This window comes from Oncorhynchus mykiss, chromosome 2 (genome assembly GCF_057628025.1).
Source record: "Oncorhynchus mykiss isolate SJ-2025 chromosome 2, ASM5762802v1, whole genome shotgun sequence".
Taxonomy (NCBI): domain Eukaryota; kingdom Metazoa; phylum Chordata; class Actinopteri; order Salmoniformes; family Salmonidae; genus Oncorhynchus; species Oncorhynchus mykiss.
This window is the reverse complement of record NC_143023.1, coordinates 38,564,398-38,590,647: the sequence shown is the minus strand read 5'-3', so window position 1 is coordinate 38,590,647 and position 26,250 is coordinate 38,564,398. Positions and strand designations below refer to the sequence as shown.

Genomic DNA, 26,250 nt, shown 5'->3' with positions numbered 1-26,250 from the left:
AAAAAACATGGGTATTTGTAACACCCCATTACATGGGAGGACGTGTGTGTGTATGTGTGTCCGCAGATACAGACAAATAAAGACACACATACACAGAAATGCACACACTCAAACCCCACCCCTGCCCCCTAACACACCCGTCAAGTGTCACTCCACACCTTGCGTCAGTTGGCAACATAATTACACCTAGGCCGATTTCACCTTATCACACAGGGAGAGGTATATTGCACATATCAATCAGAACAGCCCAAGCAGCCTGCCCACAGGCACACTTCACTCACTGGCAAACATGGACGTCCAAATTAAACAGGGAAAGTTTGCTGTGAATCCACCCTCTAATTGCCAATTAATATTTCATTTCTCTCCAGAATGTTCACCCATATCAATCAAAGGCTGAGCTAACAAGCTGGAACGGTGACGATTTTACACTCAAATAATCAAAGACCAAAACAAAAGCCTAGGGGCTTTTATTTTAGACATGTCTCCCTCACTAGACCCTGAAATTATGATGTTAGACTCAGACAGCAATGACAGAGCCACAGGACATGTTGTGTAGCAACCGCTCTGCCGTTTCAACATTAAAAACACTCTGGCAAATTATAACAATTAAAATGGCAGTCTGGTCTTAATCAACGTGAGATAAGAGTTCTACAGGAGGAGTGGCTTCTGTCTGGCCACTCTACCGTAAAGGCCTGATTGGTAGAGGGCTGCAGGGACGGTTGTCGTTCTGGAAGGTTCTCCCATCTCCACAGAGCAACTCTGGAGCTCTGTCACAGTGACCACCGGGTTCTTGATCACCTCCCTGACCAAGGCCCTTCTCCCCCAATTGCTCAGTTTGGCCGGGCAGCCAGCTCTAGGAAGAGTCTTGGTGTTTCCAATCTTCTTCTATTTAAGAATGATGGAGGCCACTGTGTTCTTGGGGACCTTCAATGCTTGACACAATCCTGTCTCTGAGCTCTACGGACAATTCCTTCAACCTCATGGCTTGGTTTTTGCTCTGACATGCAGAGTCAACTGTGTGACCTTGTATAGACAGGTGTGTGTCTTTCCAAATCATGTCTAATCAATTGAATTAACCACAAGTTGACTCCACTCAAGTTGTAAAAACATCTCAAGGATGATCAATGGAAACAGAATGCACCTGAGCTCAATTTCGAGTCTCATAGCAAAGGGTCTGAATACTTATGTAAATAAGGTATTTCTGTTTTTTATTTTAATAAATTAGCAAAAATGTCTAAAAACCTGTTTTCGCTTTGTCATTATGAGGTATTGTGAGTAGATTGATGAGAAAAAAGTATGAAATACATTTTTGAATAAGGCCGTAATGAATCAAAATGTGGAAAAAGTCAAGGGGTCTGATTACTTTCTGAATGCACTGTAGATATCCCACTGGGCATAGACAACAGCTCACAGTCTAGTTTTTATGTACATTTGGTTAAGTTGTCAACTAACATTAATTCAATGTGAAATAAACCAAACATTTCACCATATGATTGGATTTAGGTAAAAAAAATGATTTAAAAAATGGGAAATTCCCTTACGTTGATTACTTTTTCCCTAATCCAATCAGTTTTGCCACCTTTTTTGTTGTTGAAATGACATGGAAACAACATTGATTCATCCAGTTTTTTCCCCAGTGGGATGTATGTTTGGTTGTTGAGTCAATTAGACCATGCCCATTTCAAGCTTATCTTTCTAAAAATAAAAAAAATAAATAATAAAAAGTTTTTTTCTGAATATTCAGCCAAGTTAACACCTTCATCTTGCTTTGTAGTATACCCCTTTGGTCGTGTGACCAGGCTGGTGAGTCATGCCCAGGCTAGTGAGTGATGCCCAGGCTAGTATTCACCATCCTCAATGGTTAATCTGATACAAACACCACCTGTCCTCAAGCTTCTGATCTGTCCCTCTTTTTGTCATTTATCTCTAACCCTCTCTCCCTGCCTGTCTCTCTTTCCCATCTCCTCCTTTCCTATTTCTCTCTCTCTGCAATACAGCATTAAATCTGAACATCAGGGCCATGGATTACACCCAGGATTACAGATGGAGAGACATCTCTTTCCATCTCTGGCACTCTTCCTCTCTCTGTCACTTTCTCTCTCTCTCTCCACACAACATCCCCTCGTTCTCTGCCCTACTCTCACACACTTCTACCGCTCTCACTCTTTATTTCACGCCGTCACTTGATTCCACATGCCATCTCTCTCTCTTCCTCTCCCCACCCACCCTTCCTAACTATCTGTCGGTTCCTCTCTCACACACGCGGTGTCTCTGTGCCCCTTCCCTTGGAGCGACTCCTTTTTGCTCCCCTTCTCTCCTCTCCACTTGTGTCTTCCTGTCTTTCAGCGTCACTCCCTTCTCTCCACTTGTGTCTTCCTGTCTTTCAACGTCACACCCTTCCTCCTCTCCTTCCTCGCCCTCTCTGACGTTCCTCGCCCCACTCGGACCATTCCAGTTTCACTTCAAGTCTCCAGCATGATAATCATTGGAACAACGCTGGTAAATCAAGAGCCATGGCTATCCGCGGTGATCTATCTGAGAGAAGAAGATTGATCCTCCTTTGAAAGTCATGCTATCAATTACACACGGAATCACATACACATATAGCATCATCACCACATTGATCAAAATACATACATACAGGCTCCATGAAGGACAACACTCTACAATGGTGATGTGTATGCAATCATAAATTACAGACATATCATTTAATATATTATGACTTGGAGCACAGTGAGTGGGTATATGATTGAATTCCCTCTAGAGTTCAGGGGACAGCGACAAAAGGGCCCTGGCCTTGAGCGTGACTACAGGTGTGTGCTCCCATGGCAATAGAAAAAAAAAAAAATGTATTTCAGCGGTACAATTAACAGTCAAAAGGAAAGGAAACTGACCTTTGTTGCCATTGGCAACCGAAGTCAAGCAAAGGAGGAGGAAGGAGAGAAAACTCATTCTGTCCATCTGAGGGAGGAAAGGTAGAAGGGAGGAGGGAAGAGGAATACAGTACATGTATTAAACCAGGGGTGTCAAACTCATTCCATGGAGGGCCGAGTGTGCTGGTTTTTGGTTTCTCCTTTCAATTTGTGTCCAATTAAGACCTACACCACCAGGTGATGCGAGTTCCTAACTAATCAGTGACCTTAATTAATCAACTAAGTACAAGGGAGGAGTGAAAACCTGCACACTCGGCCCTCCTCAGAATGAGCTTGACACATTCAACCCCTCAGCACTGGAAGATGGACTGAGGTGTAGAGAACATAGACAGGACAGGACAGGACAGACAAACACACATCAGTAAATATCCTAATTCATTAGCCAACGGAATCTTCCGGCGCTATACTTTCACCTCATACAGAATACAGAGGAAAAATGCATAATAACAAAAGCACAGTAAAACGACAGCACATGGGCCCAGGTCATGGTAGAGTTTAAGTGAACTGTAATAAATAGCCTAGTAGTGTCCAGTTATGCTGCATTCATTTTGAGATGGTAAATTATACAGTGATGTTATAGGTTATACAGGCCAATATGCTGCCTATGCACACACACCTACTCACTTGCCTGTGTGGGTGGGTTAAGGGTTTGGTGTCCGTGCCAGTTAATTGACACAGTATTCAAAATGATTCCATGGGGTATTTGAGCCGTTATTGGCATCACGATACCACACAGTCTACCATTCACTGCCATGCGTAAAATCGAAGCCCGTCTAGGCCTATGCCTATATATTCAATCAAAACAAAAAAACTTGAACGAGACTGTGTAGAGGGCCGTACAATATATATTCTGCTCAAAATTAATAGGTAGCACAGGTTGTTCCAAGGCTACACAGAGGTGATGCAGACATGCGACAATAACTAATCGATTGTATAGCCCATTTGATGGATAGGTGCATCAATTGGCACCATACGCCAGCAGATCTATATTTGGACCCTTAAACATATTGTATTAGACATAGATGCTGGTTACAATCAAAAACAGAAGAAAGCCGCTGTCAATTTCACATTACCGTGCTGAGTGTGAGGTGTTGTGGTACCCAACGCTACCCTCGTAGCATCCGCGCTTCTGCAGCTCAGCTATCCTCCTCCGACGCAAAAATATCTAAAGCGCAGGTAACGGAATTTCATACACAGATCTATTGAATATGCTCAAATGTGCACACTTCAGTTTGATGCAAGACTGATACGAACGGATAGTATCTCAATACCGATGTCCTTGTTTTCGGCAGACGTCGCATGAAGGGGCAAAAACGATGGGAATGTAACGCTGACGTCCCCTCCCTCTCCGTGTTTCTTAACCCGCCCACACTGCGTCCTCTCTCTCTCAGCTCCAATTCTATTTCCCTGCCAACTTGCGTTGTTCTCTCTGTTTATTGAATTCTCTATGAGTGTGTCCGGGACAACGCGTGATATTACTCATTTTGGCGCAACATTATTATTTTGTCGGACAAAGCTGGGGGCACGCTCTCTTAACAGTCACTATCTTTCCCCGCCCTGACTGCAAAATTACGTCATATCACCCGGTCTACCAGGCAGCGTGTACACAAGTGGTGGAAGAAGTACCCAATTGTCATACTTGAGTAAAAGTAGATACCTTAATAGAAAGTTACTCAAGTTAAAGTCACCCAGTAAAATACTACTGGAGTAAAAGTCGAAAAGTATTTGGTATCAAAAGTAAATGCACTGCTAAAATATACTTAAGTATCAAAAGTACAAATAATTTTTAATTCCCTAATATAAAGCAAACCAGACACCATTTTCTTGGGGTACACACTAACACTCAGAGAATTTACAGTGTGTTTAGTGAGTCTGCCAGATCAGAGGCAATAGGGATGACCATGTGTGTACTCTTGATAAGTGTGTAAATTGGACCGTTTTCCTGTCCTGCTAAGCACTCAACATGTAATGAGTACTTTTGGGTGTCAGGGAAAATGTATGGAGTAAAAAGTACATTATTTTCTTTAGGAATGTAGTGAAGTAAAAGTAGTCAAATATAAATAGTAAAGTACGTACACCCCCAAAAACTACTTAAGTAAAAATACTTTAAAGTACTACACACCACTGACACACACAGACCTCTTTGGTTTTTAAAATCCAGCATTTTAATGAACATTACAAAAAGTTTATTTAAAATTATTTTTTTTCCATTTCTCTTTTCCTTTGTACATTTGGTAGCAATAAGGCAAAAAAGTAGTCTCTGGAATAACAATTAATTCACATCAATTAATTATTACCACAAGTATAAATATTATTAAAATCTGGGTTGTTGCTACAGTGAGTCACTGCTCTCCCAATGTGTCTCTGCATTGGAAAAGGATCGTGGTAGAAGTTGCCTCTTAACACAGATGTAGGAACAGAGTATCTGACAGGTCAAACATTCTAGATCTGACCTTGCGCCAGTGGTTAGGGAGATTTTTTTTTTTTCTTAAGAAAGATAGAGGACGGTGCTAGATCTCACTGGAGACCACGGGTGATGCTGTTGACATTGGTATGGTGATGTCACTCAATGTAAAAGTGGTGGTTTTGGTTACCTGTTGTTTTAGTTGCAAGTTTGTTTTCCAGTTTGTTCAGAGACAGCCAGGAAGGGTGTGTGGTGGCAATGGAGTGATAGGAGGATGGTGAATGGCAGACAAAGCCACGAGGAGAGGGGGATGGAGGAGGAAAAAGTAATGAGAAGGAGATGGGGAAGAGGAAAGCATTGAAATCCCTTCATGGAATCTTATCCAAAGCTACAAAATGGTCTATCATAAAACCCTCTTAAAATAGCTATAAAATCCAGTCTCATCACGAAATACCGGAAACAAAATCTGAATTGAAACCAGAATAAACGTAAAAACATTCGTTGATAATACAAGGCCATTCTTGAGTCACATGTTAAGTGTGTACAGTGTTTTACAGTGCTTCTTGTGAGTGTTGGCCAACGGATCAATGAAAACACTCCTCAAAAATATATAATTCCAGTCAGAGCAGCAATCCTTGTTTTTTTTGTTCTCTCAACAAAATGCATGTTAAAATAAAATCTGAAAGTGCCAAATACATTTCTGTTGTGCCTGAACCATAGCCATGTCTGTGCAGGTTTTCTACACCGCGTAGAGAATACATTAAGAATACCTGCTCTTTCCATGACAGACTGGCAAGGGGAATCAGGTGAAGCTCAGATCCCTTATTTATGTCACTTGTTAAATTCACTTCAAAATCAGTGTAGATAAAGGGGAGGAGACAGAACAAAGAACAATTTTTAAGCCTTGAGACATGGATTGTGTATGTCTGCCATTCAGACATTGAATGGGCAAGACAAAATATTAAAGTGCCTTTGAACGGGGTATGGTAGTAGGTGCCAGGCGCACCGGCTTGTGTGAAGAACTGCAATGTGGCTGGGTTTTTCCACGCGCAACAGTTTTGCGTGTGTATCAAGAATGGTCCACCACCCAAAGGACAACCAGTCAACTTGACACAACTGTGGGAAGCACTGGAGTCAACATGGGCCAGCATCCCTGTGGAAAGCTTTCAACACCTTGTAGAGTCCATGCCCGACGAATTGAGGCTGTGGGGGGGGGGGGGGGTGCAACTCAATATTAGGATGTTTTGTATACGCCGTCTATATGGACTTGAGGGGAGGGTTGAAACAGGAAGAGAGATCATAAAAACAGAGCAGTCTACAGACCCAGAGCCCGTGAGTGGAGAGTGCAATATTCTGTGTATACAAGACGTCAGTCTCTCAAGTTCTCTAAAATCAAGAAAACACAGCGTGATTGGCTCACAATTGTGGAACAAAGGTTATTTCCTGTACCCTCATCTCCCTGGTCCCAAAAAACGTGCGTCCTGTCCAAAACACTAAAATAAATAGAAAAAAAACATGTACACAGAAATAATATTAAAGGCTTTAAAATATTTTCTGATCTGCTCCTAGTTAAAAGTCACAGTTCCCTTCAGTCACATCCTGGGTGGAGATTCAGCCAGAGACCTGAGAGAGAAGAGAGGTGAGAGATTAATTGAGGTGACTTTCCCCCCTTACAAAGAGCTTTGAGCATTGTGGTGGAAAAGACCTATAGAAATCCAATCCGTCATCCTAAATATTATCATATATCCACAAGTAACATAAGCTACAACGACATTTCTACCTCTGTTTCTGTCTATTCATAAAGATGTTGTGAAGATCCCGCTATATGCATTAGGAGAACTTTGTAAGCCTAAACCTCTAACAAATTGGAAAAATTGGCAGCATTTGCTTTGGATCAGAATCTTTCCCATTCATTTTAGATCTGCATATTTTGAATTCATACCATTTATGAGGTATGAAAACATCTGTCAAAAGTCAATTTTGGGGTGAACTATGCCTTTAAGTTGAATTAATTATCTGGAAACTACCTTTTGCCAATATGGAGACCGTAAAGAATAACCGAGAATTATGAATAATAATAGTTTTAATACATTTATTTTAGGACTTTCAACTTAAATTTTAAGTAGATCGTTTACCCAATAGCATTTTTTCATTTTTACATGAAGAGGGTAAAGTTGGTATTGTCTCAACGAGGGCAGAAATCATTGTACGGGCAGTACAGCACTGTTGGGAGGGGACGCTTCATTTCCTAAAGTTCCAAGTAGTCAAAATCATACATTTCTGAGATGTATACAACACAGCTTTGGTGACACATACATTAGATATGTCGCATTATGAAACATTACACGCTCAGTTTTTTTCTCTCAGATAAAAAATATTGTCAGTTTTAGGGCTAGTTCACCCAAGTTACAAAATGGCATATTGGTTTCCTTATCCTGTAAGCAGTCTTTGGACAAGGTATGAAAGCAACCAATGCTTTCGTTTTGTTTACCTGGCCACGGTTTCAAATACTTTTAATCTATAAGTAACTTACATTTTTTTTATATGTTATGTTAATATGGACATTAAAGTGCAAAAAATGCTAATACAGCTACCATTGAATGTGTGCCACAAATGCTAAAACGTTAGCATTTGAAACAGAGGCCAGGTAAACAAAACCAAAGCATGGATTTATGTCATACCTTGTCCATAGACAGCTTACAGGGTAAGGAAAACAATGTAATTTTGTACTATCCCTTTAATCATTATCCAAAATTCCATAAAATCGCCACAGCCTTACTGTCTGGGAGAAGTATACAGAAGCTTGCATTACCTAACATAGTTCTAGTCCTCCTTTTTCTCGCTCCGTTCTTTTCTAGGTACCAGAACCTTGCGGAGATATGGGATGCCTAGATACAATGTGAAGAAGAATATGTGGCCACAGAAATAAATGGATGAATACACCTGCAAAACAGAAAGACAAACCGAGCACATTAAATCCTCATCCAGACGTCCATTTCCCCAATCCAAGTCAAGAGTTTAAACATATGCCAGACAACTGCATTTAGCACACAATAATCTATGATCTGAGTTCTAACATGTTTGTGGCATTACAAATTGCCAGCTACCTTTAGCCACTTCAAATAAAGTAAATAAAGAGTCTGAACACTTGTGTTGCGATGTGCTTATGACAACATTCCAAAGGCTTATTACGCGTTCTAAGCTGTTTATTACCCTGAGCCACTTGTCGTAGGTGAAGAGGCAGAAGGGCACTAAAGGATAGCCCATGAAGAGCCAGTGGATGAACTGCTGGACCAGGTAGATGAGGGGGTAGAGAGGACTGTTGGCCAGGCGGGTCAGCAGGGGACTGTCCCTCACCAGCGCTTGGGCCTGAGACAAATAGGGATCCGAATACAGCATAAAGATATAGTTATGGACACGGACGCACACACAGTAATCTAATAACGCATACAGGGCAGAGAGTTTGAGAATCCTCCAATAGCTTAAATGGAGATCTTGACCCTTTGTTGTAGACCCGCTTGAAAATAGATTAGCACCGACAGGTTCTCCTCAAGGCTTAAAATTCACAGGTCCAGAGTTTGGAAAACATCACAAAGATGAAATGCCATGCACACGGTTTACATGCTCCCAATGTTTGACGCAACTATGTTGACTACTGAGGGTCAGGTCGCCCTCGCAAAATACGTTTCTTAACCTTACCTGCTTAAATTTAAAAAAGGTTAAATAAATACGGTACATTCCCACCGTGGTCAAGACATTGCCGTGCACAACTTTGAAAGCATCCAAAATAAGTGAGGCTGCATTTTCCTGGCTCCTCAGGATTCTCTCTCAGTCTCCGGTGCTTGTTTCCATAGAAATATAATTACTAGAACAGCCATTCCTAATCAAGTCACTGTTCTGTGATAGGTGGACATATTGAGTGTACCCATAGGAGTAAAGCAGGAAGTTCAGTATTCAAGTAGTGCTTTATTAGAATTCTAATCATTCCAATATTTACTCATACCTGTCTCTCCACATTTACGATGATGAACTCCATGGAGAAGCAGAGGAGGTATCCAGAGTGCGTGCCATGCCAGATGGCCAGGAACGCGAGCGCGGTCACCTGAGACAGGAGCTTATTGCCCAGGAACTTCAACCGCTTAAACACGTGCCTGGAGGAATGTTACAAACCACCAAATATTGTTAGATATACCAGTATAATTTTTTTTATTAAACCTTTATACAGCTTAGTCTCAGTTAGATACAATCTATTTTGAAAGGGACCTTTAGCAACTTTAGTTTCAGTCAGGCACTAACCTGGCCATACATGATTTTAGTCAGGTACTAACATAGCAATGCATAGTTTTAATCGGGCACTAAGGTCCTTGCTATCCAAGATCCCCGGGACGTCCTTACCAAATTAAGGTGGAATTTAAAAATGGTTACAGTAAGGATCCCAGAAAGAACTAACCTGGCCATAAATAGTTTGAGTTTTAGTCAGGCACTAACCTGGCCACCCAGGCATTGGTGTTTATGTTGAAGGAGGCGATGGTGCCTGTGAAAAGGGGTGTGGTCTCAAACGTCCACACCTTCATATTTGCACAGGCGTCCCATTGGTGCTCGCCATTCTGACCCAGCCCATTATAGCCGAGCCCAGAGAGTATACAGACGCCCTCCTGAGTCACCAAAAAAAATTGAAAAAATTAAAAATCCTTTTACAAACACTTAAATAACTTCTTCCTGAAAAACCTAAATATAGGGTACCACTGATATACTGGGCTCCCAGACCAGTTTATTCTCACCTGATCTGACGTAGGTGTGCCCCAGTGGAACTATTCTGTGTGACAATGACAGGTATGTGGAGACAGGTGTGTCTGTAAAGGTTTAATTTCCAGGCTGCACCCGCTTCCAAATGAGACGTTTTACATACCAAGTGCTGCTACTCACCGCTATGACCCAGCAGCTCACATATTTGTACAGGATGACTTTGGCCCAAAGGAGGATGAAGACACAGCGGTACCAGAACGGCTGCGCCTGGAGAGACACGCATTTGACTAAGGACGGTGACATTTGTCAAACAGAACAACGGATGGAAATGTGGCTTTGGCTTCAAATCAGTGATGGTAAAATCGTCAGGAATGTTGGTGCAAAAGCAAGGCTTTCTTACGTCGTACTCATCTGTTAGGTAATAGCTATCTGGGTAGTGCGGACTAAATATTGCGTAGATCACCAGGCAGAGGAGGCCGAGGGAGAACCGCTTCATAGCAGGTATAACACTGAGAAAAATAAAAAGATTGTTAAATAAACCCATGTATTCCCCCCCCCATCCATTCCTGCCTCCGTTCCTCTACCTGTTAGGTGGCTGTCCGGGGCAGTCGGTGAGCTCCCCTTTGACTAGCCTCTGGTAGCTGCGCAGTGTGAACTGGGGTCCCACCAGAAAGCCTCCGTAGAAGTAGGAGAAGCCGATAACCTCCAGCAGAGAGGGAACATTGGCCAGGGCTGACCTCTTCTGCTCCTCATTCAACTTGGACTGGTGGGGTGGAGCGAGAGGGAGGAGAGTGAAAATAGTGGTTGGGAGCCAGGGAGAGGGAGAAGGGGAGGGTTAGGAGGATTTAGAGTAAAAGGGGAAAGGTTGGGTAAAAGACAAAAAAGGGAGAACAGAGAAAGGGAAAGCAAAGAGGGGAAACGGGTAGAAGGAATGTGAAAGGTCAGGAAATAGAGAAGCATTTTTAACAGTGCACAAAGTCACTGGCTGAGAAAGAATAAGCTCCCTGCATATCCAGTTACCCAGGGTTGTTATTGAAAGCTGCTAACGGTTGGACCGCAAACTCAATTGAACCAAATAGGACTACTTAACAGGCATTTAACTAGGGGGCATAAAACTGCTGGGTTTCCAAGTGCAAACCCGTGGCATGTTTCCAAAACACTACAAAAGACAATAGTCCAACAACAGTCAACAGTCAGCAACAACAACCACCCAAGGTATTCGGACTCAGAATGGTAAATAAAAATACAGAAACATTGTGCAACAAATGACAGAGACGAGGGTGATGATATTTGTAGACATACAACAGGACCTCATGTCTGCCTTTTGTGGGGCTTTTTGACGAGGCAAAACAAGACACACAGGACAGTAACCAGACTACGGGGGCGTCCCAAATCGCACGCTATTCCCTACATAGTGCTCTACTTTCGTCCAGAGCCCTATAGGCGGTGGTCGGAAGTTGTGCCATTGTTTATGCCCTACATAAACAAACAGAACAGGTGAGCAGCAACTGTAACAGAGTAGTGTTATGAATGAATGATGACCACTAGACATTTGCCTGTTTGTAAATAGACAACTTCCTCAATGCAAACACACGCTACCTCAACTCATCTCTGACTGGATGTGTGGACAAAGTCTCACTCAAACTGCCTCACTCGCATACACACGGAGGAGAACTTGGAAGAGGTTGAAGCACAAACAGACAAGTACACGGAGAGCAAAATAACAAATAGAACAGAGAAGAAAAAAAACACACAGATTTGACCAATAATCAAATGGCAATAGAGAGAGAGATCAACTCACTGGTTCCTGGCCACCGTCATAGTAATCAAATGACAAACCTGAAATCAAAGAGAATGCAATTGACATCAGTCACTATGTTACGAAAGCTGCTAGGATTGCCACGATCATTGGAGTTAATACTTTGACTGTAGATGTTCCTCAGCTGCAGAGACGTAAAGCCATGACAGAGTTTAGGTAGGATTGTTAGTACACTACGCAAAATATGAGCCATGTTATCTCTGAGGCTAATGAACAACTACTACAACACAAGTTGTCAATAAGAAAAGAAAAGGATATGGGACAAACAATCATTCAGCAACGGGTGTTACACAAAATAAGTGGGAAACAAAAGAGAGAGGTTGTACAGAGCAGTGGAGAGAGGATGTTCGTGGTGAGGTGACCATACCGATAAGTTTGAGTGCAAGGACACATTGGGGCATGGTCCATTTGATATCGTATTCTTCTGTAGCTGTGTAGTAGTAGCCTGACAGCAGGTATGCCTACAGAGAGAGAAGGAACAATTGTTTTGATCAAGTCTGACACTTAAAAAGGAGGCAGGGAGAGAGCCTTACGTCATAAAGTGGCAGTGCTCTACCGTGCTTCAGTACTCCAGTGAAAACAAAAAGGACAGAGGAAGAGGATATCCTAACATGAACAGCAGAAATCACACACACACAGACAGTGCAGCTCTTCAACTACTGTAGCAAGCGAGGGGCAACAAGAAAGAGAGACTGAGAGAAGCTGCCTCTACCACCCGACCCTGCATCACAACAGAACACAGGAAGAGATTGAGAGAAAAGGAGAAAAAATAAAGAGCGAGAAAGATTGAGAGAGAAATCTCACCATTTGAAAAATAAAGCTGGACAGGACGGTTGTTATCGTCCTTCCCATAAGCCTCATCATCAGGAACTGGACAAGGACGCATAATGCAGAGTGATAGAGCTGTGTGCCTGAAAGAGACAAAGGTGGAATGATAGTGGGACAGAGAGAGGAAGGGAAAGGGGCAGAGAGATGGATTTTAGCACAGAGAGAGAAACAGAGGAAGAAAGAGTGCATTCTTGCAAGTTGAAGATGAGCAAGTCACAGGTTATGTGAAGAGGATTTTTATTAATTTATTTAAAATGATAGATTCCACAAAGACAGGGAAAGTGCAACAGACCTGCTGTAAAATCCAAGTGCAGCAGAGAACAAGGGAGAAAAAGGTTGTGTTATTAATCCCCTACCATTATGTAAACCTCAAATAATTTAGCCATCCATCCCTCTCTAGACTCGCTCAGTCAGTCAAACTCTTTACTTCTTCACAATTACTCATGACTTGGTGGAAACTGGTTAGGCTAGCTATAGCGTATAAATTGAACAATAGACCTTGAGCTAATCCAGGCGTGTCAAACATACAGCCCCTGGGGAGTTGAGCAAAATACACACACATATATTTCTGGGGGAATTAGCTCAAGGTTGCAAAGGGTCAGAAACTTTTCCAGAAATTTTACATGGGAAGTTAAGCCCGGGAAATCTGTGCATTTTGCTTAAATTCGTTAAAAAAAAGTTAGCTTATTAACAGTGAAGCTTTTTTGTGGGACACACAAGGCAATTCTAGGCATATTTTGGTTAAACTATCCTCAATTCAATGGAATTGCAACCCTCTACATGCACAGTGCATTCTTCCATCACATGTGCAGTACACCTTCATCACATGTACAGCTACTACATGCTTTCTGGTAAGTTTTGATTACAATACCGGGTGGGGTGAATATATTTTGACATACAGTTGAAGTCCGAAGTTTACAAAAACTAGTTTTAATGACTCCAACCAAAGTGTTTCAACCACTCCACAAATTTCTTGTTAACAAACTATGGTTTTGGCAAGTCGGTTAGGACATCTACTTTGTGCATAACAAGTCGTTTTTATAACAATTGTTTACAGACAGATTTCACTTAATCACAATTCCAATGGGTCAGAAGTCTACATACACTAAGTTGACTGTGCCTTTATACAGCTTGGAATATTCCAGAATATGATGTCATGGCTTTAGAAGCTTCTGATTGACTGACATTATGTCAATTAGCCTTTTGGAAGTGTACCTGTGGATGCATTTCAAGGCCTACCTTCAAACTCAGTGCCTCTTCGCTTGACATCATGAGAAAATTACAAAAAAAAAAGTTTTTAAAAGAGACCTCCACAAGTCTGGTTCATCCTTGGGAGCAATTTCCAAACGCCTAAAAAGGTACCACATTCATCTGTACAAACAATAGTATGCAAGTATAAACACCATGGGACCACGCAGCCGTCATACCGCTCAGGAATAAGACGCGTCTCCTAGAGATGAACGTAATTTGGTGCGAAAAGTGCAAATCAATCCCAGAACAGCAGCAAAGGACCTTGTGAAGATGCTGGAGGAAACAGGTACAAAGGTATCTATATCCACAGTAAAACGAGTCCTATAATCGACAACCTGAAAGGCCGCTCAGCAAAGAAGAAGCCACTGCTCCAAAAATTGCCATACAAATCCAGACTACGGTTTGCAACTGCACATGGGGACAAAGATCGTACTTTGAGAAATGTCCTCTGGTCTGATGAAACAAAAATAGAACTGTTTGGCCGTAATGACCGTCGCTATGTTTGGAGTAAAAAGGGGGACGCTTGCAAGCCAAAGAACACCATCCCAACCGTGAAGCACGGGGGTGGCAGCATCATGTTGTGGGGTGGCTTTGCTGCAGGAGGGACTGGTGCACTTCACAAAATAGATGGCATCATGAGGAAAATGATGTGGACATATTGAAGCAACATCAAAACATCAGTCAGGAAGTTAAAGCTTGGTCGCAAATGGGTCTTCCAAATGGACAATGACCCCAAGCATACTTCCAACATTGTGGCAATATGGCTTAAGGACAACAAAGTCAAGGTATTGGAGTGGCCATCACAAAGCCCTGACCTCAATCCTATAGAAAATTTGTGGGCAGAACTGAAAAGGTGTGTGAGCAAGGAGGCCTACAAACCTAACTCAGTTGCACCAGCTCTGTCAGGAGAAATGGGACAAAATGCACATAACTTATTGTGGAAAGCTTGTGGAAGACTACCCAAAACATTTGACCCAAGTTAAATCATTGAAAAAGGCAATACACTCAATTAGTATTTGATAGCATGTACACTTCTGACCCACTGGGAATGTGATGAAAAAAAAAAAAATCCAGAATCATCTGGCCAAGTGCATAAAGTTCAGCAACCCCTGACAAAAGTCACTCTACTTCTATTCGAGGTGAAAATTATTAACCAGACACCTTATCGATAGCAACAGCTCATGGTCTTCCTAGAATCATAAGTTGTTGTTTTTTTACTCAGTGGAGGAACATAGTCAAAGAAATGCTGATGAATATCTTGCTCGAGCTGTGTATGCAACTGTTTCACCTCTGATGCTCACAGGTATTGGAAGAGATTTATGAATGTTCTTCGCCCAGCATAAACACCCCCCTTCGCCCAGCATAAACACCCCCCCCCCCCAAACCGGACATGCTTTATCTACTCATTGACTGGATGCAGAGTTCAAGTGAAGGTCAAGCAAATCATAGAGAAAGCAGACTGTATTGCAATCACCTCTGATGGTGGTTGAATGTTCATGGGCAAGGAATAATTAACTACATCACCGCCACCCCTCAACCAGTATTCTACAAGAGCACAGACACACCAGTCTCTACATTGCAGAAGGGCTGAAGGCAGTCATTAAGTTATAGCAGCAATCTACCTCACCAAGCAGTGAGAAGAATAAGAACACCACATTGAAGCTGCCCAGCAACACCCATTGGGGTGGTGTTGTCATCATGTTTGGCAGTCTCCTGGAGGGGAAGGAGTCTCTCCAAGAAATGGCCCCATCACAGTATGCTGATATGGATAGCCCCATCAAGAGGATCCTCCTGGATGATGTATTTTGGGAGAGAGTGATAAGCAGCCTGAAACCTATAGTAGTAGCCATTGCATAGACTGAGGGAGACAATGCCATCCTGTCTGATGTTCAGACTCTCCTTGCAGATTTAAGAGAAGAAATATGTACTGCCCTGTCCACTTCACTGTTGCTCCAAGCAGAGGGAACTGCAGTTCTGAAATACATAAAAAAGCGTGAAGACTTCTACCTGAAGCCCATACATACCGCAGTGTACATGTAGGACCCCAAGTATGCTGGCAAGAGCATCCTGTCTGGTGCAGAGTTCAACAAGGCCTATGGTGTCATCACTGTGTCTCGCCACCTTGGCCTGGATGAGGGCAAGGTTCTTGGCAGTCTGGCGATGTACAGCCGTACCAAAAGTTTTGAGAATAACAAATATAGTCTGCCGCCTCAGTTTGTATGATGGCAATTTGCAAAGTCCCTCTTTGCCATGCAAATGAACTGAATTCCCCAAAAAACATTTCCACTGCATTTCAACCCTGCCACAAAAGGAACAGCTGACATGTCAGTTATTCTCTCGTTAACACAGGTGTGAGTGTTGACGAGGACAAGGCTGGAGATCACTCCGTCATGCTGATTGAGTTCAAATAACAGACTGGAAGCTTCAAAAGGAGGGTGGTGCTTGGAATCATTGTTCTTCCTCTGTCAACCATGCTTACCTGCAAGGAAACACGTGCCGTCATCATTGCTCACAGGCAAGGATATTGCTGCCAGTAAGATTGCACCTAAATCAACCATTTATTGGATCATCAAGAACTTCAAGGAGAGCGGTTCAACTTTTGTGAAGGCTTCAGGGCCACAGGACCGTCTCATAAAGTTGATTCAGCTGCAGGATCGGGACAACACCAGTACAGGGCTTGCTCAGGAATGGCAGCAGGCAGGTGTGAGTGCATCTGCACGCACAGTGAGGCGAAGACTTTCGGAGGATGGCCTGGTGTCATGCAGGGCAGCAAAGAAGCCACTTCTCTCCAGGAAAAACATCAGGGACAGACTGATATTCTGCAAAAGGTACAGGGATTGGACTGCTGAGGACTGGGGTAAAGTAATTTTCTCTGATGAATCCCTTTTCCGATTGTTTGGGGCATCCGGAAAAAAGCTTGTCCGGAGAAGATGAGGTGAGCTCTACCATCAGTCCTGTGTCATGCCAACAGTAAAGCATCCTGAGACCATTCATGTGTGAGGTTGCTTCTCAGCCAAGGGAGTGGGCTCACTCACAATTTTGCCTAAGAACACAGCCTCCGAGAGTAACTTCTCCCAACCATCCAAGAACAGTTTGGTGATGAACAATGCCTTTTCCAGCATGATGGAGCTCCTTGCCATAAGGCAAAAGTGATAACTAAGTGGCTCGGGGAACAAAACATCGATGTCTTGTGTCCATGGCCAGGAAACTCCCAGACATTAATCCCATTGAGAACTTGTGGTCAATCCTCAAGAGACGGGTGGACAAACAAAACCCCACAAATTCTGACAAACTCTAAGCATTGATCATGCAAGAATGGGCTGCCATCATTCAAGATGTGGCCCAAAAGTTAATTGACAGCATGCCAGGGCAGATTGCAGAGGTCTTGAAAAAGAAGGGTTAGCACTGCAAATATTGACTCTTTGCATCAACGTCATGTATTTGTCAATAAAAGCCTTTGACGCTTGTAATTATAATTCAGTATTCCATAGTAACATATGAAAAAAAAATCTAGACACTGAAGCAGCAAACTTTGTGGAAATTAATATTTGTGTCATTCTCGACTTTTAGCCACGACTGTACACTTCCAAGCAAGGGCTTTGGGATGGAGATGCAATATGGCAGCTGTGCCAACATATCTCATCAGCCACCTGGTGGAAGGGACTTTGTGGATCTGAGGCTCTTTCCCCTGTTGCCTCCATCATCCTCCAAATCCCACCAACATCAGCCGCCTCAGAGCGCAACTGGTCCTTGTTTGGGAACACACACACCAAAGCACACAACAGGCTTACCAATACAAGGGTTGATAAATTGTTGGCCATCCGGGCAAATGTGAGGCTTTTTTAGCCTGACAATGAGCCATCCTCAACAAGGTTGGAAAGTAACAGTGAAGATGAAGCCTCAAAGACTGATGTTCAAGAGGTGGACATTGAGGAGGTCCGGGGAGAAGACATGGAAGCCTGAGAGGAAGACAACCAAAGCTTTAGTTTCTAGACTATAATTTTACAGATGTATGTTGAAAATGTTTTTGGGAGCTGCGATGGATCATTGGGGATCATTCAATATTCCCTTGTGTTGTTCAGTGAAATTAGCCCACGTGAAGCGCCAACTCATTTAAAGTTACATTCGTAACTAAATTGTTTTTTTTACATTTCTATTGGAAGGATTTAATCATTTACAATTATGTCTACTTATAATAAGGTAAAAGGTTTGTTTGTCTCCATATATTGTAAATATATCCAATGCAAAAAACATCTACATTTAAAATTGTATTAATATTAATTTGCATACACTTCTGTTCATTCCCATGGAAAGTTTCCACCTCTGAATATTCCCCAAAATATGCAACCCAAAGCTCAACCAAATCAAAACTGTGTATAAATTATAAAGGACCTACATTTATAGTCTCTTCACTTTGTCCAGCTTTCTAACAATCAGTGAAACGAAAGCTAGAAAGTCAGGGAGCATGGAAAACTCCCAAAACTATGGATAGAGGACTGTATTTTGGTAATTTTGACGGTGAGGAAATATAACAAATTGTGTGTGCAGCCCTCCGGACCTCGGTGAAGACTGAATCAGGCTCGCGGGTCGAAATGAGTTTGACATCCCTGAGCGATACAGATCCCACCCTTAAGATACTGTCCTGTTCTAGGCCCTGTTCCCTTGCAGCATTACACACTAGGGTTTTTTCTTAGTATGGCATGGAAGGCCCTGAAGCAATAATCAAAGCTACAAAACACCAACATATTTCATTTGAAACAAATAGAGACCACATTTATTTATTTTTGGGGGGGGGGGGGGGGGGGGGAATCAGAGCTGGTGAGGGGGATGCTTCTACATAGGGTCGCAACAATATTTTAATAAATTCCCTGGTTTTCCCAGAAATCCCAGTTGGAGAATAGCCAGAATCAGGAAGGAACCAGGATTTCTGGAAGACCAGGGAATTTATTGAAAGTTTCCAGATTTTTCCAATCCTACTCCCACTGCCACAAAGTAAATGGTGAGGCACACACTGTTTTCAGAAATGAGCCACTTTACCCTGTCAATATCCTCCCCCTCTCTGGAGTTAACACCAAGAAAATAGGTCCACATCCCAACTCCGCAACAGTTTCCCTGCCAACATCACCACCATAAGGAAATCATTACCCATTCCCCACTACTCATTCCCCAGCCACTTGGCTGAACTTACATAAGACTCCTGAACAGCTAATCAAATGGCTACCAAGACTATTTGCACTGTTCCCCACACTGCTGCTACTCTATTATCTATGCATTGCCACTTTAATAACTCTACCTACATGTACATAATTACCTCGATACCGGTGCCCCCCCCCCCCCCACCCCACATTGAGCCGGTACCCCCTGTATATATCCCTGCTATTGTTATTTACTGCTGCTCTTTAATTATTTGTTAATCTTCTCTTAATTTTTTAGGGATGGTCTTAAAACTCCATTGTTGGTTAAGGGCTTGTAAGTAAGCATTTCACTGTAATGCCTGTTGTATTTCGGCGCATATGACAAATACAATTTGATTGTTTTCTCAACAACCCACCTGCTCCCTCACCTCCCCTTCACCTGAAGTTCTGATGTTCCAATATTGTTAGAAGTTATTGATGACACTATTTAGCTATTTCATGTAGCACTGCTCAAAAACAAGCTCCTGGTCATAGCAAACTTCTTAATCCTTTTAACGTATTACAAATGTATAAGCGTGAGCTGAAATACCTACCAACTTCCACCTTCATTAATTTCCTCTCTCCATCCCCCAAACCACTTCCCCACCTCCTTTCTCTGCCTCCCTCTATTTGCCTCCCTCCGTCCCCTCCCTCCGTCCCTTTGCATCTCACCAAAGTTGAAAGCTGCCAGAGACAGTCCGGAGATGGCGTGGTATAAGTGAATGACAGTGGGTGGCTGGTGGAAGAAGAATTGCCGGTACAGCAGGGCACAGGGGTACCCTGAAGGAACGACAGAAAGAGAGAAAGGAGGAGACAGTTAACATGTGAATCAACACGAGTGAATCATTCTAGACAAGAGCCCTTAGTGCTGACAGCAAAATGATGACCTTGTAGTTCAGTGCTACAACCTCAAGATAAAACGGAGACGTTTATCAGTGCACACCCAGGGATGCAATTGGTCTGGGGCCCGCCGGGGCCGAGGTTCTGTACCTTAGACACAATTCATACCACAAGATCTAATGAACTTAAAAAAATATATGGTTTTGTACTGTGTTTCCCACCAACGTAGTCAATGCATACGAGACTCTGCACGCACTTTTGACTGCTCGCACAGGCTGCGCAACTATATAAAATTGTTGCCCACACACCCCCACAAAATGTTTAACACAGAAAAATGCCTCTGCCGAGACGCACTCTGAAGATGCTGCTGTCCACATGTACTTTTCCTCAGCCAACACGAGTAGCCTAAGAAACACCAAAATCAGACAACCCCATAGTTGAATATGGGAACCTTTTCAACTGGCTTGTCACATTCTATGCAAGAAAATAATACTTTCAAATTGTGTGTACCACAGGGAGAAAAACATGTATGCTTTTGCCTAGCCACTGCACCATCACAACACACATTTGAAAGGGGTTAATGGCCACTTAAAAAGAGGAGAATGCCAGCTTTCCATTACTACTCCATTTATTATTTCACAACTCCTAAAAATTTGTGAACTGAACCATTTTCAAACCGGAGTATGAGCAGAATGGTTTAGGCACTTTTAGCACTTGCTGTTCACGAGAGGAGATAAGGGCATAGAGGAGATAAAGGGCCAAATGTAACATGGGTCAAGAGTAACAGGTAAAACAAACTAAAACAAAATATATAGTCTGTTGCTTTTACGGTAACTTACTGGCAGCCAGTTACAGTTGAAGTGGGAAGTTTACATACACCTTAGCCAAATACATTTAAACTCAGTTTCACAACTCCTGACATTTAATCCTAGTAAAAATTCCCTTATGTCAGTTAGGATCACCACTTCATTTTAAGAAGGTGAAACGTCAGAATAGAGAGATTGATTTCAGCTTTTATTTCTTTCATTAACTTCTGACCCACTGGGAATGTAACATACCAAATACTAATTGAGTGTAGCATTGCCTTTTAAATAATTTTACTTGGGTCAAACAGTTTGGGTAGCCTTCCACAGGCCTCCCACAATAAGTTTTTGGCCCATTCCTTCTGAGAGCTGGTGTAACAGAGTCAGGTTTGTGGGCCTCCTTGCTCGCACACGCCTTTTCAGTTCTGCCCACAAATTGTCTATAGGATTGAGGTCATGGCTTTGCGATGGCCACTACAATACCTTGACTTTCTTGTCCTTAAGCCATTTTGCCACAACTTTGGAAGTATGCTTGGGGTCATTGTCCATCTGGAAGACCCATTCGCAACCAAGCTTTAATGTCTAAAGGTGTTGCCACAATATAGCCACATACTTTTCCTCCCTCATTGATGCCATCTATTTTGTGAAGTGCACCAGTCCCTCCTGCAGCAAAGCACCCCCACAACATGATGCTGCCACCCCCGTGCTTCACGGTTGGGATGGTGTTCTTTGGCTTGCAAGCTTCCCCCTTTTTCCTCCAAACATAACGATGGTCATTTTGGCCAAACAGTCCTATCTTTGTTTCATCAGACCAGAGGACATTTCTCCAAAAAGTACAATGTCCCCATGTGCAGTTGCAAACCGTAGTCTGGCTTTTTTTTAATGGTGACTTTTGGATCAGTTGCTTCTTCCTTGCTGAGCGGCCTTTCAGGTTGTGTCGATATAGGACTCGTTTTACTGGGATATAGATACTTTTGTACCGGTTTCCTCCAGCATCTTCACAAGGTCCTTTGCTGTTGTTCTGGGATTGATTTTCACTTTTCGCACCAAATTACATTCATCTCTAGGAGACAGAACTTGTCTCCTTCCTGAGCGGTATGACGGCTGCGTGGTCCCATGGTGTTTATACTTGCGTACTATTGTTTGTACAGATGAACGTGGTACCTTTTTAGGCGTTTGGAAACTGCTCCCAAGGATGAACCAGGCACTGAGTTTGAAGGTAGGCCTTGAAATACATCCACAGGTACACATACAATTGACTCAAATGATGTCAATTAGCTTATCGGAAGCTTCTAAAGCTATGACATCATATTCTGGAATTTTCCAAGCTGGTTTAAAGGCACAGTCAACTTAGTGTATGTAGACTTCTAACCCATTGGAATTGTGATTAAGTGAAATAATCTGTCTGTAAACAATTGTTGGAAAAAGGACTTGTCATGCACAAAGATCTCCTAACCGACTTGCCAAAACTATAGTTTGTTAACAAGAAATTTGAAGAGCGTTTGAAAAACGGGTTTTAATGACTCAAACCTAAGTGTATGTAAACTTCCAACTTCAACTGTACCTGTAAATTACTGTAAATTCTAAATAAACAGGTTTAACAATACATTGCTGTAAAACGTACTGTAATGGAATACTGCTAAACATAACATTATTTTGAATTTACGGTAACATAGTGTACAGCGTATTTTTGGGACATTCAAGTCATCAATATGATGCTAACTAGCAACAAGATCATTTTTAGAGTTTGCAATGTAGCTAATTCTTAGCCCAATGGGGTAAATGCAGATGTAAACCACATTCTTCAGCCCATTTATTAGCCACCATGGTGCATCAGTTGGGCTACAGCAAGGTGATAGTCTAATGCTTTTAGCTAAATAGCGCACCTGCCAGATCATGATATGGACCAATATGTTTTGGGCTGGAGGGGCAAATTATATTTTAGATGGTGTTAGCATCATTTTATTCCATTTATATTGCAGTGGAATGTCTTTAAAAAGTCACCAGAACTGACCTTCTCACAGTCATTCTACAAAAATGTTAAATGTCCATCTGTGACCTTTGTTATTAATTTTTTTTAAGCTGTGGTGGCAATCTGGAAACACTGACCAATCATTGATGTTTTGGATCCCTGGACACTTCAAATTAATTGAGAGCTTCAGCTCAATTTGTATGCCTAAAGCAGAGTGACTTTTCATGTTTGAATATGAAAAGTCACGCCACTGGAATGTCATTATCTGAGCATTACACAGAAATCACATGCTATTTGGTTGTGAAGAAATGGGGTTAACAACTGCCAATGACACCAGTTTGCTAACTAAGAGCCTGTAGTTTTGCAGTCATATTTGCTTTTGGTGCATATTGTTTAGGTTAGTGCATTATAGAAAAAAATAGAAAAAAAACACTCCCAATTGAACCACTCTGCACACACCCCCACACTCACAGTTTTCTAGTGTGTGTGTTTGTGTGAGTGTAACTGACAACGGTAGACATTGGCAGTAGAATTAACAGCTGGTAATCACATTTAATTTACTGCCATAAAGTATAGATCTGATAGTATAGATCTGTAATCTGATACCTTCAGTCTCTCACAATGACTGGTAAAGGTAGTATAGTAGTTTATATAAATTCTAAACATTTACAAGATTGTAAACATGGGGCCTACTGTGATACAACATGAGCCAAAGGCAAGAGATCTACAATTATAGGCTACAGCAAGAATAAACAATATCAGGGTATCAGTAGCTGAAAAGCAACAGCAATTAATTTAAGACAATGATACTGAAATACTGCACTATTTGTTAGTCAATCCCAGCAAATGTGACTTCAGAAGAAAATAATGTTCAGAGATGACAAAGACACCCAGCTACCTGGTATACAGCGACCATGTAAAGTAAACCTGTCCGTACTGTATGTTACAACCGCTTGTAGTGAGTGACCTCTTCTACCATAATCGTTAGCTAAAATATGAAATACTGTGTTTTCTGGCAATCAGCAGAGCAGAGAATGCGCTCTGCTTAGTCTTGTGCCGGCGCAACCTTGCAGCCCGTCTGGTCAGCTTGTCAAAACAAGGTGCATTTAGCTATTGTATTATCGTTCGGCTTGCCAGCGGGTCTACTCGCTGGCTAGCTAACGTTAGTCTGGCTAGTCACTGCAGCTGAGCAAGAGACATCAACGTTACCTGGTTTAGCAGTGAGTGTTGCTGCACTGTTTTAAAGGTGTAAATCAATATTACATTGGCACATGGTTATGTCAGAGAGTCTACTGAAAGATGTCAGAGATGACTGAATTGAACTCACCGACTAAAACGGACAGAATCAGGCGAACCGCAGGTTCTGGAGAACCTAAAGATTCCGACAATTTCTCCATCAAGGGAGCCGCCATCTTTCGTGTGGGCGGAAGTGGCTCTGGTGATTCCGTAGATGTGTACCTTGGCGAGCGTTTCACTATCTCCTTTATCTGCCCTTGTCGATTTAGCGCTCTCCACCCCTTCCCCTCCCCTTTATTTTATGCTCGTTCTTCGCCTTTCTCACCACATCGACTTTCAATCTCCTTTGCCCCCAAATTTCGCAACATCTGTTCAATCTACTTCAACCTCTCTCACTTAAGTAAAATAATATGCAGCCTACTGGTGTTGTAATATAGTGCATGTTGATCTTAAATTGTTACGAAAATAATCAAACTTTTTTTGTGGGCAAAAATACATTAGGTAGACAAGCTTTTCCTCCACCCACTGCCTAATATCATATTACATTCTGTTGTCAGTGCTTCTCAACAGTGGTGTAAAATCCCCCCCGTGTGGCATTAGTTGGGAATTACGTGTTTGCCGAGGTAAGTGCATGCACCAGCAGGTTTGTTTTCCTCAAAGGTTAAAGGCCCACTCTTTAATTCGAAAAACAACAAAACGTTATCCCGCCACTTGGTTTTGTATATAGGCCTAAACTGAGGGATATGGTTGGACACTTAAATTCATAGATTGAGCAATGTATGGTACTGACAGCCCCATGACATGAGGTCAACAACATGGCAGTTTTAACTTGAATTTGAAGCTGTAGTTTGAGGCATTTATAATTGATATTCTTCAAGAATTAGTAGCCATTATAATTATAGATTAACACCACAGCTGTGTCAGAAGTGGGATAGGGATGACCTGTAAGGGCCATCGAAAGCACGGACGGGCGTGCTTGGGCCCTGAAAGATGGCGAAGCACAAGGACTTGCTTCCCGTTCAGTTGAGGTAGGTAACCATCCTGACCTTTCTAAAAACCGATTAACGCTCCCCAAACCGTAACCTTTGGAAGCCTGTTCGTGCTTCGACTCGGAACCTCGCTCTGCCCTCAGAAACGTTACAACATTATTAATTAAATGATCAGAAATGCCTGTAAATATTACAAAATGGGCCTAGAATTTGGGGAAGGTAAACTGATCAAGATCGGTTCATGTAAAGAGTGACGCAGTTAAATAAACATTGAATAAACAGAAAACTGCTGCTGACTAAACAAGTAGATAATCTTTATTTTTGATTTTTCCCTTTTTGATTTTTCCCTTTTTGTACATGTGAATAAATCCCACTGTAGACAATATGCACCCACCATGTTGTTTTCACCTGTCCTGTCATTTCAGATCCTCAGTGCAGAAGATGAGCGGGGAAGACCGGTAGAGAAGCCGATTCAGACTATTATTGTACCGAACCTCAATTTTTCAGCATCAGTAAATGTACAAAATGAAAGTAGGCCTATATTGTTGTATCTATCATACAGTGACGACCTTAACCCAATACCTAGCCACTTCCTCAAGAGGGCAGGTGTTGGGTTGACAGTTGGTTTAAACCCCGGTCTGGATTACAATCTTAATTTGCTACACTGGTGTCAGAAGTGGGATGCCCCCCAGTTGTGGCCATCGAGAGCACATCCCAAGGATGCCGATGTGATCAATTTACGGGAGTAAAGCGCAAGGACGCGCACTCTGAAGAAAAGGGGAGAACTTAACCCAATAATAGCAACCTCGTCAAGGGGTTCTGATCTCTTGGCGTAACTAATAGCTAAAGTATTGGGTTGACATCACTGAGTGTTCAAACCTACATCAGGATTACTACCCCATGATTTAAAAAATTGTATTTGACCTTTATTTAACTAGGCAAGTCAGTTAATAAGAACAAATTATTATTTACAATGTCCTAACCATCCAAACCCTCCCCTAACGACGCTGGGGCAATTGTGCGCCGCCCTATGGGACTCATGATCACGGCCAGTTGTGATACAGCCCTGGATCGAAACCGGGTCTGTAGTGACGCCTGTAGCATGGCGATGCAGTGCCTTAGACAGCTGCACCACTCAGGATTTCATAAACATACAATGAGTGATTGATACAATTATAAACCTGGTTGTTCGAGCCCTGAATGCTGATTGGCTGACAGCCTTGGCACGGTATATCAGACGAATACCAGGGGTATG

At 42.3% G+C, this 26,250-nt stretch overlaps 2 protein-coding genes across 5 annotated transcripts in view; both read right to left on the bottom strand.

Moving 5' to 3' along the window:
• The window catches only part of LOC110489358 (calsyntenin-3), a 41,288-nt gene extending 36,747 nt beyond the window's left edge, over positions 1-4,541 (bottom strand). The window contains exons 1-2 of one of the 2 annotated variants that reach the window (XM_021562082.3): positions 4,007-4,541; positions 2,895-2,961 (exon numbers count right to left, since the gene is read on the bottom strand). In XM_021562082.3, the coding sequence (XP_021417757.2) occupies positions 2,895-2,961 (67 nt within the window). In that variant the 5' untranslated portion in view covers positions 4,007-4,541. The remainder of the gene's footprint in view (positions 1-2,894; positions 2,962-4,006) is intronic. The other variant, XM_021562076.3, reaches the window with a different exon arrangement.
• Positions 4,542-5,075: 534 nt separating this feature from the next.
• LOC110489329 (lysophospholipid acyltransferase 5) lies at positions 5,076-24,577 on the bottom strand. 3 transcript variants are annotated; one of them, XM_021562059.3, is made up of 13 exons: positions 24,098-24,558; positions 19,828-19,935; positions 12,707-12,813; positions 12,270-12,363; positions 11,885-11,922; positions 10,668-10,846; positions 10,484-10,592; positions 10,264-10,350; positions 9,826-9,992; positions 9,341-9,488; positions 8,551-8,706; positions 8,150-8,280; positions 5,076-6,960 (listed from the first exon to the last, which is right to left on the bottom strand). In XM_021562059.3, the coding sequence occupies exons 1-12, from the start codon at positions 24,180-24,182 to the stop codon at positions 8,161-8,163; spliced, it is 1,398 nt and encodes a 465-aa protein (XP_021417734.1). In that variant the 5' UTR covers positions 24,183-24,558; the 3' UTR covers positions 5,076-6,960; positions 8,150-8,160. The 3 variants fall into 3 exon arrangements, with proteins under 3 accessions (XP_021417734.1, XP_090055191.1, XP_021417735.1); XM_090199065.1 differs by lacking the exon at positions 12,707-12,813 and having other exon boundaries at positions 24,098-24,577; XM_021562060.3 differs by lacking the exon at positions 19,828-19,935 and having other exon boundaries at positions 24,098-24,270.
• Positions 24,578-26,250: the final 1,673 nt, after the last annotated feature.

What these genes read in the sequence shown, in the direction of transcription:
- LOC110489329 (XM_021562059.3), bottom strand. Translation starts at nt 24,182, where the DNA reads ATGGCGGCTCCCTTGATGGAGAAATTGTCGGAATCTTTAGGTTCTCCA. An exon ending in TCTGGCAGCTTTCAACTTTG is followed by an intron (nt 12,814 to 19,827) that starts GTGAGATGCAAA and finishes TGTCTCTTTCAG; the next exon opens with GCACACAGCTCTATCACTCT. An exon ending in CCTACGACAAGTGGCTCAGG is followed by an intron (nt 8,281 to 8,550) that starts GTAATAAACAGC and finishes TCTGTTTTGCAG; the next exon opens with GTGTATTCATCCATTTATTT.